Source organism: Hydra viridissima, unplaced genomic scaffold (assembly GCF_058129835.1).
Source record: "Hydra viridissima isolate aposymbiotic clone 2 unplaced genomic scaffold, HvirCarnegie_v1 scaffold_1, whole genome shotgun sequence".
NCBI lineage: Eukaryota > Metazoa > Cnidaria > Hydrozoa > Anthoathecata > Hydridae > Hydra > Hydra viridissima.
The window spans coordinates 9807968-9825233 of record NW_028324300.1 but is presented as its reverse complement, the minus strand read 5'-3'; the positions used below and the strand labels follow the sequence as shown (position 1 = coordinate 9825233).

Genomic DNA, 17266 nt, shown 5'->3' with positions numbered 1-17266 from the left:
TATTGCATGTTCTTAATAAAGTTAATAGAGGAGTGGAGAAATTACCAATAGAAAGTAAAGTACATTTTTGGACATATTTTTTATTATAGAAAAACAATTTATTACAAAAGACAATAGGTTTAATGTTTTTTGCTTTTCTCTATTGCATACTTTGAGTGGCTTCTGTACCACAGCATAAAAGGGATTAGCAATGATGGCATACACATTAATGCAAAAATTGACCATTCCAGCTATAAAAAAAATTCAAATAATTTTAAAATAATTTAGTTCTTTAACGAGGAAAATTTTTAAGAACATAATTTTAAACTTACTAAATGTGGGGAATGCTTTCTAGAAAACTCTATCTCAGACATTATAACACCTTCTCCAGGAAATGAAGTGAATGCTTCCTAAAAGTAACATATTTTGGAAGAACAGCAATAACACCACAGTTTTTACTAACAATAAAAAGAAAATTATCATAATATTAGGACTAATATATCAGAAATATTTTGATCCTACTTGTACATCAGCTCCTTCAACAGGAAGGTAACTCAGATGACCAGCTGTGAAATTAAAATAACCAATCTTTAATGGTTTAAATACAACAATGTGGGTGACATTTGCACCTGGTGCAATACTTTTCCACTCAACAGGTAGATGACCACGAACTTTTTCAAAGTCTGCTAATGGAAGTGAGTGGTCATCTAAAACAACTTGGGTTGCAGGACTAAAATTAAAATAACTTCAACTTAATCTCATGAATAAAAAAAATTGGGGCCAACCTTTTAATATTGAACAGCATATTCAAGATTAGAGGTGATTTTCATTTTTAAAGTCAAATTTTCAATCCAAAAAAGGCTAAGGTGGTATTTTTAGGTTTTACCATATTTTTTATTTAGATTTTTTATGAAAATCAAAATTCTGAAACGCTGGTAAGATTTTCAGATTTTATTTTCTTTCCTTTTTCAGATATCAAAAAAGGAAAAAAAAAAAAAAAAAAAAGATATGAACTGCAAAATCAATAAATTTATTTTTAATTTTGAAGAAACAAAAGGAATTAAACAAAAAATCCCACTCCATAAAAATATTACAAACTAGATGTCTAACCCACTCACTTCATGATTAAAAATCTTAACATATTAAATTGAATCTATAACAAATAATAGAAGGCCACAAAGTTATAAAACACAAATAGCACAATAGCTTAAACAAAACTAAACTAATTAACAATACTTTTTTTATCAATTGACGAGAGCAATACTGTTTGTAAATGAAAATATTTTTTAAATATTAAAAAAATATCATAAATAGATTTGAATCCATTTAGATACTTAAACTTTGAATGAATTTGATACTAAAATGTCATATTAATTTAAATAAAAAATTTCAAACAAAAGTCATTGTACTCATGTAGAATTATTGTACTCATGTAGAACTAATTGTACTCATGTAGAATTATTGTTTTGATTTTTTTTTATTCAACTTTTTATATTAGCACAGCAAAGTAGTCAGTGGGTGCCCATGAGCATATGGTTGAGAAACAAGGCTGGATAGAATAAGTGCATAAGATAAATACTAAACTCACCTGGGTCCAATGTTAAATATACTGTATTTAATGACCAAGTCTTTGTTTTCAACAATAAATTTATTTTCTACATTTTTTGATGCAAGCAATCTAGCTTGAGAGTCATCAGCAGAAGTAAAAGCTACGAAAAGTGATAGGAACAGGACTAGCATCTAAATATAAATTTTGATTTGAAGAATTGTTTTAGAAATATTAGCGCAAAAAAAAACAACAAAATATTGATTATATGAAAATTCAAAACTACCTATCTACCTATCAAGTCACTGTCTGCATTGATAACAAAATTAACTACAAAGATGGTTTTAATAATTAAAAAAGTTGTATTTCAACATAAATTCTACTTTTAAAATTTAAGTTCAGCATTTTACGTTGTTAGAATAAACTCAAGTAAAAATGAAATAACAAGTTACAACTTTAAATGATAAAAAAAACAATCGTTTATAGAAAAAATAATCTTACCTTTCAAAACAGACTTTAAAGTTAAGATAGGTTATGGTTAGTAATGAGAGTGACCGATTGTTCTGAATGAATTTTGAAATTGAGACATACGTGGCTTTCATAAATTAGCTCGATTGTTCAATCAAATTGTACCGTCTCTCCTCCCGATTGGATAGAAACTATAAGAAACATCCAGCTCCAAGTATGCAGCTTCCTTATCTAGGGCACCTCTTTATGAACGGTTATCATTTCTATAAGCCCAAGAGAAAATTTATCCCAAATCTTTGGTATCGCTAATGAAAGAACACAAAAAATTACTGCTTGTAGTAGAGTCATCAAGAAGAAATCATTTTAGTAGCAAACCTGTGAACTATAGACCTCTAGGGAAAATCTAAAACTAATATTAGATATAAACTTATCCCCTTTATTTGGAATGTTGCAGGAAAAGACGCTGGTGAATCATCGTCAGAAAAATTTTTTTAATCAAGGGACAAAAGTCTAGTTAATTTTTTCATGTTAACCTTCCTTGCATTTGCATCATCTCAAAATTAAACTCAGCGTTGAAGGAGGTGGGGAATTTTTTAAAGTTATTACCATGTCATACAATTGATACATTTGGTACCAGGCAGTGGCGTATCTAGGGTAAGGCAGGCAGGGCACGTGCCATGGGCGCCAGCCTGAAAGGGGCGCAAAAAAGGCTTGGTTGCGATACAATAAGCGAGAATTATATAAAATAAATTAAGAAATAATATATCATATAAAATAAATATATTATATAAAATAAAGTTTGTGTCATCGTTTGTTAAAAAATTGTAATTAAGCACTTTATGTGGGGGAAGAGGGGCGCGAGATCGGTGTTTGCTTCAGGCGCTATTTACCCTAGGTACGCTACTGGTACCAGGTGATACCATTGGTGACATCCAAGCACATGGCTTTATCTATAGTATAGTACAGTGTATATAGCATGAATGTTCCAATCAATTTTATGAAGAAGTAAGCTCGAAGAAGAAAAAACTATGTAGGAATACGAGATTTTCAGAGTTGTGTACATGAACTCTTTTTTTTATGGAAACGACGATAGACTTCTTCTTGACTGCTTTCCTCCATCCAAACCGCACTTACTTTTATGATTTACCAATATATTGTTTACTGAGCAGCAGAAAGTCTTGCCTAAAGTTGCCGACAAATAGATAGAAATATTTGGGCTTGCCCGACCAAAATTGGACTTTGGAGAGTTCATTGGAATAATGTGTAAACGACTACTTAACCACACTTCCAAGTTGAAAGATACATCTGAAGTAATGGAAAGAATTGATGTATCCATACAGAAATACTCAATGATGTCACTTCCTCTAAGCTAGCTCTGGATTTTGTTGAGCTGAATAAAACATTCAAGCATGCATATTTGAAGCTGAATATCATTGTGACTACTGGTGAAATTTGGTTTTACAGCACGTTACATAATTCTACCATCTCGTTGAACATGGCCTCGTAAAATTTAATGAACAAGCTTCTGAGTCAGTTTTCTTCTTGACGTATATGGAACGATTTTATTGCAAAAAACTGTTTGATATAATGGCAGACACATTTAAAATAAAATCTGACTTTTTTTATTTGGTATACTTCGATTGGGGGGGGGGGGGGGGGACACCCACATGCCATCCAAACTCGTTAGTTTATAACGGGTCCGCCATCTAACTTTTTTTTTTCAACTAGTGCTTATTTCGTGAATGGTAACACTTAGCTCATGTCTGATTTGACAGATAGTTAGTTTTATCCTTCCGCTGAACGAATATGGTTGTGTATACGCTTGAACAACGCTGGAAAATATTGCGACATTACTTTGAAAATCATGGTAATGTTGCAGAATGTGTGCGAAAATTGCGTACGTATTTTGGAAGAAGAGAAGCACCGTCAGCTCCTTATGTTCGTTATCTTGTAAAAAAAGTGAAAGAAACTGGCATCCTCATCGATAAACCAAAGCGTGAAAAGCCAAAAACAGTGCGTGTACCCGAGAATATTGCTGCTGTGGCAGAAAGTGTGCGTGAAGCTCCATCAACATCAATTCACCGTCGTTCTCAACAATTGAACATTTCGGAGACATCATTGAGACGAATTTTGCATAAAGACCTTGGTATGACGCCATACAAAGTCCAATTGGTTCAGGAGTTGAAGCCAACTGACCATCCAATGCGTTTTCGCTTCGCTAAGTGGGCCTGCGATCGACTTACAGAAGATGCCGATTTTGCCAAAAAATCATCTTTTCAGATGAAGCTCATTTTGATCTTGGCGGGTATGTAAACAAGCAAAATTGTCGCATTTGGGGCACAGAAAACCCGCACGCATACATTGAAAAGCCGATGCACCCAAAACGAGTCACTGTTTGGTGCGGATTTTGGTCCAGAAGCATAATTGGGCCATTTTTCTACGAAAATGAGCAAGGAGTGGCCGTTACAGTCAATGGCGATCGTTATCGGGCCATGTTGACGGAATTTTTGTTCACAAAAATTGAAGAGGAGGATATTGGCAACATTTGGTTTCAACAGGACGGCGCTACGTGCCACACAGCCGAAGCTACACTCGATGTTTTGCGCCCTGTTTTTGAAGATCGCATTATCAGCCGCTGAGCTGATGTCATTTGGCCACCTCGGAGCTGCGATTTGACACCGTTGGACTATTATTTGTGGGGTGCCCTCAAAGATAAGTGTTACGCCGACAAGCCAGAGACAATTGACGCTTTAAAGGACAATATTCGTGAAGCCATTGGTGAAATACAGCTGCACTAAATCGATAATGTGCTTAAAAATTGGACCGATCGTGTAGGCTACTGCATGGCCAGCCGAGGCAGCCATTTGAATGAAATTATTTTCTATTATTAACCGGAAGGATTGTACTTTCAAATAAAAAAAGACATTTGAGAAAATATTCAGTAGTTTTTTTATAGCATTTTAAAAAAAAAAAAAAGTTATTTGGCGGACCCGATATATAAAGAGAAAAACGGGAAAATGTTAACTATAGATTAATATGCAAACAACTCATAGATAATTTGTCAGACCTATGTAATTATGATTAATTAATCACATATACTAAAATACAACTATTCATTTGGGAATCGTATTTTTTGTCACTTAAACACTCCGACCGTTGGATACGATGCATGCACATATACACAGGCACAAAGAATCACTTATTTCCAAGCTATGATTATTTAAAAACCAACGCGACATGCATTAGCATGTAAGTATGAGATTTTTAATGCCTATCGCTCTCTAGCGTTTCTTGATTAGTTCATATTGGATTTTTTTTTAAGTACATAAGTAAACTATTTACTTTATAAAATTCATCGTGTGTAAACAGTAGCGATTTGCTCTGTATATCTTTCTCTAAGGTGCATCATGAGCCGACGGGTATATGCACACTGCGGAACTTTTGAATTTTCCTTAAAAGTTTCGTTCCTAAAACTTTCTAGGAAGTCAGTTAAAATCTTTTACTTCTTTTTATCATGCATAAGATGAATATTAGTTTAATACAAAACATTACAAGTCAACTAAATTCAAGACCTTATTTTCCTAAAACTTGCCATAATTTTCCCAAATATTATTTACATTGTTTAAAATAAAGTTTAACCAGGCGAAACTAACGAATCTTTGGGACTGTTATCAAAAAGTACAAAACCTATTTTTTAAAATCCGCAGTTATTAAGCGAGTTAATTTATTAAAAAATAAAATTTGTGAAACGAATTAAGAACGTTTTATAAATCTAAATGCTCTATATCAAGAGTTCTTAGGGAACCAGGCAAAATAACATTCCCAAACGGATAAGAGTGCATTAATGAAAATTAAAAAAATTGAAGTAAATAGTAAAATGTCTCCTTAAAAAAGTTTTTAAGTTAACACTATTTGTCACTGAAAAGTACGGTTGATTAAATTACGGAACGAATTTTTTTTATTCAAATGCTAAGATCATTATAGCTGGGTCAATCGCGTTTACCCAGCTATAACGATCTTAGCATTTGAATAAAAAATCGCGTTTTCCCATCACGACCCAGCTATGTATATAGCTGGGTCGTGTTGGAAAGACATGATTTCACAAAAGATTTTGAACATGTTTTAAGGATTCAAATTTCAATATTTTCTAGTATTTATTTTTGCCACATGTTAAGCAAACGTTATTAAAGTTATTATTATGCTGTAAACATGGTGTCAGAAATATGTTTTTTGACTTAATTTGTTGGTTAATTTATTTTCTAAAACAACTTTGCGTGTTAAAATGTCTTAGTCTTATTTTTCCAATTGAATTCTGTATGAACGTATGAAATTTTGGCGAGCTTTTTAAAGGTGCCCTAGCGCAACCCCAATTATTTAATAAAAATGACTTTAATTTTACAGATTAACATTAATCCATAAAATTGAAGATTTAAAGCGTAAAGAGTATTCAATATTTAAGTCTTACAGTAAAAATCATTCATTTGGAAGTATTTAACTTTGAGGCCAATTAATGTTTTACCTTAAAAGATAGTGAACCCCCGTGCTTCACGAAATAAGAATTTCTTGACGGACGGTATTACATCCCGGTATAAAACTTCATAAAAAAATTGCATTAGTTTTGCTTGAAGTGCGAAAACAAGATCGTCTGTGACATTTTAATATTGCATTTCGAGAGCTTTTATGAAAACGAGCCAATTAAACACACGGCCACTGATTAAACACGTTTCAGTGAATTTACTGAAGATTATTCTCGGGAAAGCAAAATACAAATTGAAAAACTAAATAGCAAATGTTAACTATGAAAAGTTTAAAACTGAGGTAAGTTTAAGGGGATGTTAAATGTGTTTTAAGCTTCAAAGTTCTCTTTTTTTTTTTGAAATTCGTTGTTAGCAACGCAAGGGTACTTTGTCCTTATGTTACATTCAAAAGCAAACTGCTTGTTAACAAGCGCCAAAGTTAATGGCACTAAAAAAATTTATACACTCAAAATAACTAAAATTTTAAGCTGTGATTATTTCCCAGGGATAAAAAATAGCTCAGTCATACGTTTCTGTTATTTATACTCAATGTTTAATTTGGTAACACTTCTCAGTTGGTCTCATTAGCTCAGTTGTAGTAGTTATAGAGAAGTAACAATATTATAGTAATAGTTTTAATATAAATAAAAAACACGTTTCCTTTTTCATATTAAACTTCTTACAAAAGTCTCAAGAATAAAGAATTAAAAAAATTCTGGTTGGATGAGCAAGATCAAAATAGTTCTGGATGCCTATAATTAAATAAGATATATTCAAATTTTAATCAAGTGCAAATAAAAACTACCATCCATAAACAATCTAAGTATAAAAACTTTTAAAACGTGAAACCAAGAAGAGAAAAACAACAAATCAGCACAAAAACAATAAAGTTCTCCTGAGCAATCAAAAAAATCTTGTGTCAGTTAATCAATTCAAATAAATTAATCATTCTTAATAGTTATAAAAGTAGTTGAGTCATATAATTTTTACTTTGTAGAAAAATATAACGATGGAAATTATGGTTATTTACGTTTTATTTTTTAAAGCTAAAAATCAAAATTCAAGTGAAATTTTACAAAATAATGAAACGATGAAATTTAATAGCTGCATGTTCAAACATTTAAACGTGTAACAATCGCAGTTTTGATTTTCCGTTAATAACGAAAAAATCGCAAACTTTTTAATACATTAAAACTTACATTGAATTCGATTTATTTCAAACGACTTACTAGTCGTTTGAAATAAATCGAATTCAATGTAAGTTTTACATTTAGAGCTACAAACCTTAAGATTCCGGAAAAAAATTTGCAATACTTCATACATTAGATCATGTTGTTTCAATCCTTCAAGACACAGAACTCGATTAAACCAGTTAGACTTATATTTCAAAAACAACAAATTTTGTATGAACATAATTTTAACACACCGCAAACACATAAAGAATTCTATTTTAACAAACTTCAGAAAATTAAATTTAAGGCTGATATATAGAGATTTAAGGCTGATATATAGAAATTTAAGGCTGATATAGAAATTTGCATTTTATTCGTTACTATTCGTTGTTAACGGAAAAAACCAAACGCTGATGCTTACTAAAATTGCCTCAATTCGATCAGTCAAGAGAAACAACTAAATATTTTAGTCATCAGACTATCTAATTAGAAAATCAAAAACATTGGCAATAAGAAAAGGAATTCTTTTCCAAACGGCAACGAGAACAGGAAAAAATTATGAAACAAAACAACTAAGCAGCCACTTTTTATGAAGACGACATAAATTACTAAGACAGTTTTAAGCTTGTTGATGTGACATTCAAAGCAAAGTAAGAAAGGGTGCATCGATTGGCTGAAATCGTCAACATAAATACAAAAACTAAATTTCTGATTGAATTACATTTTTTATTTTTGAAATATTTCAAAAAATTTTGTTCAGTAAGAGCATAAAAAACTTAAATAGGCTCTTGAATCGTCACATTATAATTATTTATCATAAATATTATAACTAGATATTTTATTATGCAGTAAATGGATAGTAGCCAAACTAATCAACTAAACTGATTTGCCTCTTTTGAATCTAGTAGTGATAATGATTTTGAATCTAGTAGTGATAATGATTTTGTTTTTCGGTTGCTAAGTACAGCTGTACTGCATAGCAACAGTGGACTTTTTATAGTTACTAAGTGTTATGACATTTCATACTTCAGCAAACTTATGAATTCAAAGTCGTTAAATGGCAAATACTGCAACTAATAATAGCGAATAAACTGTAAATAATAAGGAATATCTCATAGAATAGAATATAACTGCTGTTTGTTTTATTGATAAATAATTTTAGTGAAACAGAAACTATTTTTGACTCAAACCATACATGAGGAAATCAAAATAATAGTGGTGTAAGTCATATTAAAATATAAGGGTTTCCAGACATGTCATTTTTATACATGAAAGGTGCTGCTATCTAGCGGTAGTTACCTTGAGTTATGACTTAATTTGCCTCTAAATAATTTTTTTTTTTAGAAATTTATACAGCACCTAACTCAAATTTAACCAAAGTGTGACTTACAACACTATGGTTCTAACCCCTCATATAAAAATATTAACTAACAGGTTATTCTGCTAAATTCTTTCTGTTAAATAAGTCCATAATAAAATATGATTGACTGGAAATTTAAGAGTCTTTAAGAGGTTCCATAGATATCGATGTTTTTTTAATATTTAAATTGACTTGCTGCTTATTCAAACAGCAAAATCTCAAGAACCAGTGATCATTCATTTTGAAAAACTGTTTAGCCATAAAAATAAACATTTAAAAACTGCAAACTAATTGAAATATGATACTAAAAGTTACTCTTATAAATTGTGATGATTTTGACAGGCAAATGGAGGTATCTAAAGTAAAATTTGAAGGTTTGTCAATTTAACACAAGTGGCATTTAATGGTTTTTGTCTCTTTAAAATGCAGCCTCTCTTTAAAATGCTAATCTTTACACATTTCTAACAGTAAAAATTTTTTAAATTTTAAACATTAATATTTTTTTGTATAAAAACATATTTAAGCTGAGGAATGATGTAAAGAAAATATCATTACTAGAACAGCATTTTCTATCTTTTAATGACAAAATAAGTTTAAAGCTGTTATTATTTACACAATATAGATATTCTTCTTTTTTTGTGTTGACACTGTTGGCAGGTTTTTCTGGTAAAAAAAAAAAAAAAATTATATTTGTGTTTCTATTTTGGTAATTGTCTTAGTAAAGTTTTTCTATTGGCATTTAAAGGAGAGGAATGGTCATCTCATCAACATTGTAAGATTTGGTAACTTTTGTAGCTGTACTAGAACATGGGTCAAACTTCTCTGCAATTTTCAAATATTTGTGGAATTTCCACATAGAAACTAGATTCCTTTATCTATCTACAATCATTATGCAAGTACAAATGGTATTTTGATCTAGTTTAAGGAAAAAGAAAACAAAAATAATCATAAGTTACACTTGTTTGAATGTCAAACATTGTTTTGAATGTCTTGATTTTTTCAAGGATTTTGATAAAGATTGTTCAGAAAAGAAATATGTTAAATTTCTCAATTCTATAATTGCATTTTTTCTTGTTTATGGCAAAAACCTGAATAATTTCAGTAAATCAAATTCAATATCCATAAAATATTTTAAACAAATTTCTACGAAAGAAGATATAAAATTTTTTTCTTGTTTGTTAAATTTTTTTTTTTTTTTTTTATTAAGCTAATTTGCCAAAAAATATTTATTAATAATCTAAAAATGTCTGACATTTAATAAATTCAAATTGTAAAAAATATACCAAAAAAATGTTAGCAATAAATAAAAGCCATCTTTTAAAGAGACAAAATTAACCCACTACCTTAAAAATAATAACTTAACATTAAGTTCAAATCTTATTTTGAATGATTCTTTGCTTTTTCTTGTTGAAATTAACAAGCACAGTTTTAACAAAGTCAAAACCCATTTCCTTATCTTGATTTTGAATTTCCCTGATATTTACTTGTGTTTGAAACTTTTTTTAAAAAATTCACAGACTTCTGATATTGTTCTGTTTGAAATAATAGGAGTTTAGTTTGCAAATGCTAAAATCTAAGAACCATTGAGTGTAAGATAATCAATAATCAATGCTTGTTACAAATTTTGTTTTAAAGTTGTTTTACTATATACAAAACATAACTTACTCTGTTAATATTGAAGATATGGTTGCTAGTAATGCTGCTTTGCGTCTCCCTCTTACGGTTATCTAAAATAACGTAAAACATACATAATATATAACTTTTTCAAAAAGCTTTGAACCTGCTAAAAACTTTATTAACAAGTTTAAAAAGAACTTTAGCAGATATTTTTTAAAATGTTCTTGTAGCTGTATGTTCATGATTAATGTAAATGACCCATTCTTTAGGTTAAAAAAAAATTTATTAACAAAATGAATAATTAGAATATAGTAATTTTTTATCAAAGCAATAAATTCATAATTGCAACTAAAGCTAATATACAAATGTATATTATATACATGAAATAACAAGAAAAAGAAACTCTACGTACACACAACTCATGACGCACTGAAATAAAATAAAATACTTACATAATATGGATATTCTTCTGTTTTTGTACTGCTGACAGATTGATCTGTTAAAAAACAGGAGAAAAAAATATAATTTAGAAATACTTAACATCTTTTCTTTTCATTAAGTTATCTTAAGAAATGCTTTTAAAAATTATATTTTGAAACTTCATATATACCTTTTTGACAGTCATCTTCAGAACTTGTAGACAAATGCAAAAGTTCAGCAGTATTCAATTGCTCTGGTGGCAGGGCAGGTTGTGCTGCTGCTAAAGCCTTTTTATACTGATGAAAAATTGTGCAACAACAAAAAAGAAAGTTACTAACAGTAATCAATATTTCTTTATAATTTCTAATAATATTTTCAAATTTTTATTGTAAAAGAAATATTTGAAACTCATATTTTTGTTTCACTGATTGTAACCAAATACAATTTCCCCACTAATAAAATATAATGATGGATAATGGAAAAGCTAAGATATTTTAAAAAAAAGAATGCTTAATTACATTTTTTTCAGCACTCATCCTATCTCTTCCAGGACATTGACTTACATTAACTTCTACCATCTCTGATCCAACAACTTTTTTTCTAATATTACAAGAAAATCTGGACAATATTTTATAAATATTTATACCAAAATTATCATTGCTGTTGTCCTCATCATCATCAATAATGTAAAAAAATATGTTAAAATATACTTCAAAACAAGTTGGCAGACAATAACTATGGGAATTCGATTAATCCCCCCTCTGCATTGTGATGAGCAGCCAAATCTAAAAGTTTCAACAAATAGAGTTGCATCAAATGATAGGCGTGGTTTTGAAACAACTTTAAATGCAAACTCGTCTTTCTTGTATTTTGCACTTGCTGAATTATAGACTTTTAAGACATGATGACGAGTTTCTACATCTAAAAAGAGCAGGAAAAGATAAATCATCAAGCGAGAAGAGCTTCTGCATAATCTGTTTTTTAAAATCAATCTGGAATGAGTTTAAACAAATCAGAGTTGGTACCCAAAAATCCAAGCCCAAAAACCTGGCTTTTTGGGTTTTTTCTCAGGTTTTTTTTATCAACTTTAAAATTACTAAAACTAATTTAAGAAAATAACTAACAATATTAATTATGATTACAGTATTATGTATTTATAACAAAACACATCAGAATATATTTCTTGATTGATAGAATATATATATTTCTTGATTGATAGAATATATATATTTCTTGATTGATAAAATTCCATTCTCTATTTATTAAAGATTAACTAAACACAAATAGGATAGAGTCTAATCTAAGAAATTTTAGTTATTAGGTACCCACTAGTTAAGAACTTAAATTCTTCAGAGTTACCATAGCCTAACGTAAAATATGTTTGATTTCAAAATATACAATACAGTATAGCCTGGCATTAGGCTTCAATCTGCTAATTTTAAGCTACCACCTTTTAGATACCATAATCAAGTTTACATGAAACATTATCATAATTTATCTATTAACTGCTAAGATCTATACAAAATCATATGCACAAATTACAGTATCTTTAATTTGTTGTCTTTTAAGCTTCATAAGTGAATGCTGAATGACAAACAAGCAAATGTTCTTTTTACACAAATATTTTAACTTTGGAGTCAGTGGCTGAATAGGTTAGCTTATTATAAAATTACATTTTCTATATCCATACAGAAATTGTAAGTCTAGGCTTGACTAAAATAAATGTAAATATCTTAGTAATACCAAATCATTTCTTGTAAAATGGTCATCATTTTTAAAACCAAGAAATACAGAAACTAAAACTGCTGATCCTGATAATGGGTATATTGACTCTCAATTAGCTTTGTCATCATATATGTATACACTGTCTTTTCACTAAAAATGAATCAAACTTTTAATAAATGTTTCTCTAATATGACTACATTATATAATTTACTTAAATGATAACTTGTAACAGAAGGAGGATTCAAATTTTATTGAAAACATAATTGTGCAAAAGTTTATAAACAAATGAAAAAATTTTCTTCTTTCACATTTTTTCATCACAGCACATAATTATTTTATTGGATAGCCTCTAGATTTTAAAATTGCTTCACAATGACTAGGTATAGAGTCAACTAAGTTGATAAGAACATCTATGGGGATATTTGCCTAGCTATCCGAAAGCATCTTGAATAAATCATTTTTATTGGTCAATTTTTTGCTCTTCAATTGACAAAAGATGTTTTATTGGATTTATATCCGGGCTTTGAAAAGGCCAGTCCAAAAGTGGAACTTTTTGAATTGAAAAATTTTTAATAGAATATGCATGGTGCTTTGGATGATTGTCTTATTAGAAAATTCAACCACGAGGCGTTTTGCCCTTTCCATACCGCAACATAGCATTCTTGATTATATCTAAACATACATTCTGATCCATTATGCTTTTCATACAATGAAGTTGACCAATAGAATCACAACTGAAAGATACCTAAACCACCATGTTTAACTGTTGGCATTTAATACTTAGGAGCAAATCTTTTACCTTTAGGACGTCTCACCTACTTGATAACATCACTACCAAACATACAAATTTTTGATTCGCCATTGGACAAGACTTTTGAGCATTCTTTTAAAGTCTAATGTAGATGATCTTTTGAAAAATTATGCTGATACAGGCAATGTTTTGTAGTATCTAAGCTGCACTTAACACCATAATTCATGCTCAAAATGCTATTTAATTTGACAGCACTTTTGCAGGGATGTTGTTTTGATTGTCTTACCAAAATTGTGTCTTGATGTTCTGTAGTTATCTTTGGCCTGTCTGAACAATGCTCATTTTCAAGTGTCTTATGGTCTCTACATCTCTTAACTAGTATGCTAACTGTTGGTTTAGACACATCATAGAAGTCAGAAATTTACTTATAAAGAATCTACTTCTCTACGTTATCTATTATTAAACTTTTCTTTTCTTGTGACAATTTCTTAGACTTTTCCATTATTTTTAAAATTTAATTTAAGTTATATATTATCTCCAGTAAATTAATTTTAATAATATTTTTTTTTACTGAGAGATTTTTTTTTTTTATGGGGCATGGAAATGTTAATAAGAAAATTAGGAAATTAGGCTTTTAAAAAATTAGGCTTTTAATAAAAGTCTAATTTCTTCCTTTTGTAACAAGTTATCATTTTTTTGAATTAATTATACTATCTAATCACATTAGAGGAACAATTGTTAAAAACTTCATTCATTTTTCAGTGAAATGGCAAAAAGTTAAGACAAAAAACTCAAAAAATTTAGCTGTTTATAAACTTTTGCAATGATTACCAAAAAAACTCACAAAAGCTTTGCACAAAACATAAAACTCACTTTCATCATTCTGAAGATGATTTGGACATCTTTCTACCACTTTATTCTGTTCTTTGAATCTTAGAAAACTTTGCAGCTTAAATTTTTTGGGTAGTGGTAATGCACTGAATGGAATAGTTATAAGTTGTTCAGGACGTACATATAACTTATTGAGCATTTTTGAATATGTAAATGCACAGCACTTGGTAGGTGGTTTTTCTTCTTCTGGAAAATTGAACTTAAAATTGTATCTAAAACAAATCAAGTTTATGTTAAAAAAATACCTAATAAATTGTTATTATGCAATGTTTATCTAATAAAACTTGTTAACAAATTAAAAATTTTAAATTATGTTTTTAAAAATCTATTTTTTTAAAACTTGTTTCTATTAAATACTCTGCTTCTGTAAAGATAATTTTAGGAAATTTAGAAAAGACCTAAAAGACCTGGAAAGACCTGCACAACTTAAGAGTAACAAAACTTTGAAAACTCAATAAACCATTGTTAATTATTAACTATGTTAAAGAAACAAAACCATGATTTAATTATGAATAAAGAAAAATATGTCTGAACACAGAGAGAAAATTATGAGATTTCATACTTTGAGTTTTTTTATTGAATGAATATATATTGAAAATACAAAGTGTTTTTTAAAAAAATTTTTAACTTTATTTGATGAAAACATTCAATTATGTAAAATTATGATAAGTTTATATTTCATAATAGCCATAATTGAAAGCTAAAAAAATACTTTATAAGAAACTATTGATTGCTTAAAAGGTAGCAGTTCGAACTAAACTGTTTTTTAAAATGTTAAATAGAATAATAGCCACATTTTTGTGACAAAGTTACACAGGTCTATGTTAAACTTGATTTTACACAAATGAGGTTTAGTTAAAGACAATTACCTGCCTTTAAACAAGTTGCTGACAGATCCAGTACTTGAACTCTGAATCAGAAATATGTTGAGTAATAGGGAAGTAATAAAGCTCATATGACAAAAATAAAACAAATAAAAGTAATATAGCACATATGATAAACACATAAAAAATAATCATACCACACTTTTGACTTGTACAACTTCATCTGGATATAAAAGAGTATATTACTTAAAATCATACATATATTACATTCAAATTAAATATTTTCCTGGTGCTACATTTCACTAATTCTCTAAATTTTAAAAATTGTTATTGATTTGTTAAGTATGCTAAAAAATTTTGGGATGTTTTTATTTTAATGCTCATAATTTTTTACACTTAAATTCAAATGTCAAGGGAAAAAGGATTAAATAGAGCATCATGCATATAATATTTACCTTGTACTTATGAAATTTATTTTTTTAGAAAGTTTAATAATAAAAAAAATTTTTAAAAGCTTTTTCAGCAAAACTTTGTAAAAAAAATATATACTAAAACCAAAGGGATCTTAGCAATTTGTGAAGGATATAAACTCAGACTCCACAACTCAGACTCCAACTCCACAGCCCTGTTTGTGAGGGATATTGATTTTAGCCAAGTCATAGAATTTAAGCATAGAAACAGTTTGGTTGCTTTTTTCCTAATTTTAAGATACTTTAAAAATTATAACTATGTTAGGATGCAAACACACTAGCTATTCTGTAACAGCCAAAAACTTTGCTAAAATAATGGAAACGATGTAATTAAAAATAAAAAATGACCTACTTTCACCTGATGATTGAGATCCACTCATTCTGATGTCTAACAATCTAAAACATCATAGTATTCAAACAATTTTGCAACATCCCCAAAAACTAAAACCGTTGGATAACAAATGTTTTTGGTTTAGATTGTTGAGAACTTTAGAAGATAGCAACTATTTACTCAGTTAATGCAGCTAAAACAGTTTTTAGAGTATTTTTTAGGATGGTTTAGCATTAAAAATACTGTTTTTATTTTTTTATTTTTTTTTTCATTTTTGAGACTTTTTAACTTAATTTAGAAGAAATTAAAAAATGATGTTGCTTAAAAGTTTCTGTGTGCAAAAGAGATATTTTTAATGAAATACTTACTCTTGGCTATCCAAAGCACATTGATCCTTTACTTCAATATACTCGTCCATGGTCAGAGGACACTCTGTGTTTTGGGAACAGTCTGTATCGAACTCTGAAGAACTTATCATTTTGTAATATACTATTGATCTTTGTCTAACAGATATTACATACACACAATATTCAGGTATTGCATATTTTGATTTAAATACTAAATTCTTTGTCAATATTATTGTATATGTATTTTTTATATTTAAATATTTATTGTGTAAAGTAAAAAACCTAAATATGCTTATTGCTTTACAAAACTGATTATCATAGTCGATAAATACTAATCTTTTTTTAAATAAAGGCTGTGACTAAATCTAATTTAAAAAAGCAAAAAAAAATTCTTTTATTAGTTTTTTATTGCAGCTTTGGAGAGATTGAAGCTCTTCTATTTCCATAATACATTACAAGAGGTTTTTACATTGCATAATACATTACAAGAAGAAGATTTATCTATGAAACAAGTTTTTTTCTAAGTAACAAAACAAGTAGGGTTTTCATTATTTATAATACTTATAATTCTGATAATCATAAATCTTAAAAAGTCATAAAAGTCTTTTTCTAGCACTTTTTCTAATACTAATTTGTATTATTGATTGTTAACAAATAAAGACTAATTTTTATTTTATCCTTTTTCAAAGGATAAAATTAAAAAATTGGTGTTTTTGATTTGGTTAACAAAGAATGATAACAAAATAGCAATTTCAACTTCCGAGATAAATCAAAAAAATTTTCTGGAGTTTAAAACAGCAATGTTTTTGGTGAGACAAGTTTATATTCATACATAAATTTGTTATTTG

At 28.9% G+C, this 17266-nt stretch overlaps 3 protein-coding genes across 3 annotated transcripts in view; 1 reads left to right on the top strand and 2 right to left on the bottom strand.

Annotated features, from left to right (window-relative positions):
- Window positions 1–64: 64 nt before the first annotated feature.
- On the bottom strand, window positions 65–2138 carry LOC145187586 (translocon-associated protein subunit beta-like). The gene is made up of 5 exons (XM_090076690.1): window positions 2027–2138; window positions 1568–1719; window positions 502–709; window positions 312–389; window positions 65–230 (listed from the first exon to the last, which is right to left on the bottom strand). Exons 2-5 carry the CDS (start codon window positions 1717–1719, stop codon window positions 120–122), a joined length of 549 nt encoding a protein of 182 aa, XP_089932816.1. The 5' UTR covers window positions 2027–2138; the 3' UTR covers window positions 65–119.
- A 4993-nt stretch (window positions 2139–7131) lies between these two features.
- LOC149893273 (cellular tumor antigen p53-like) lies at window positions 7132–16647 on the bottom strand. Its single transcript, XM_090094368.1, has 11 exons — window positions 16440–16647; window positions 16093–16136; window positions 15468–15493; window positions 15316–15356; window positions 14429–14658; window positions 11790–12000; window positions 11598–11679; window positions 11270–11375; window positions 11112–11155; window positions 10708–10769; window positions 7132–7262 (listed from the first exon to the last, which is right to left on the bottom strand). The coding sequence occupies exons 1-11, from the start codon at window positions 16547–16549 to the stop codon at window positions 7244–7246; spliced, it is 975 nt and encodes a 324-aa protein (XP_089950494.1). The 5' UTR covers window positions 16550–16647; the 3' UTR covers window positions 7132–7243.
- The window catches only part of LOC145187868 (uncharacterized), a 63758-nt gene continuing 60878 nt past the window's right edge, over window positions 14387–17266 (top strand). The window contains exon 1 of the mRNA XM_090094329.1: window positions 14387–14394. The gene's annotated coding sequence lies outside the window, so the exon portion shown is untranslated. The remainder of the gene's footprint in view (window positions 14395–17266) is intronic.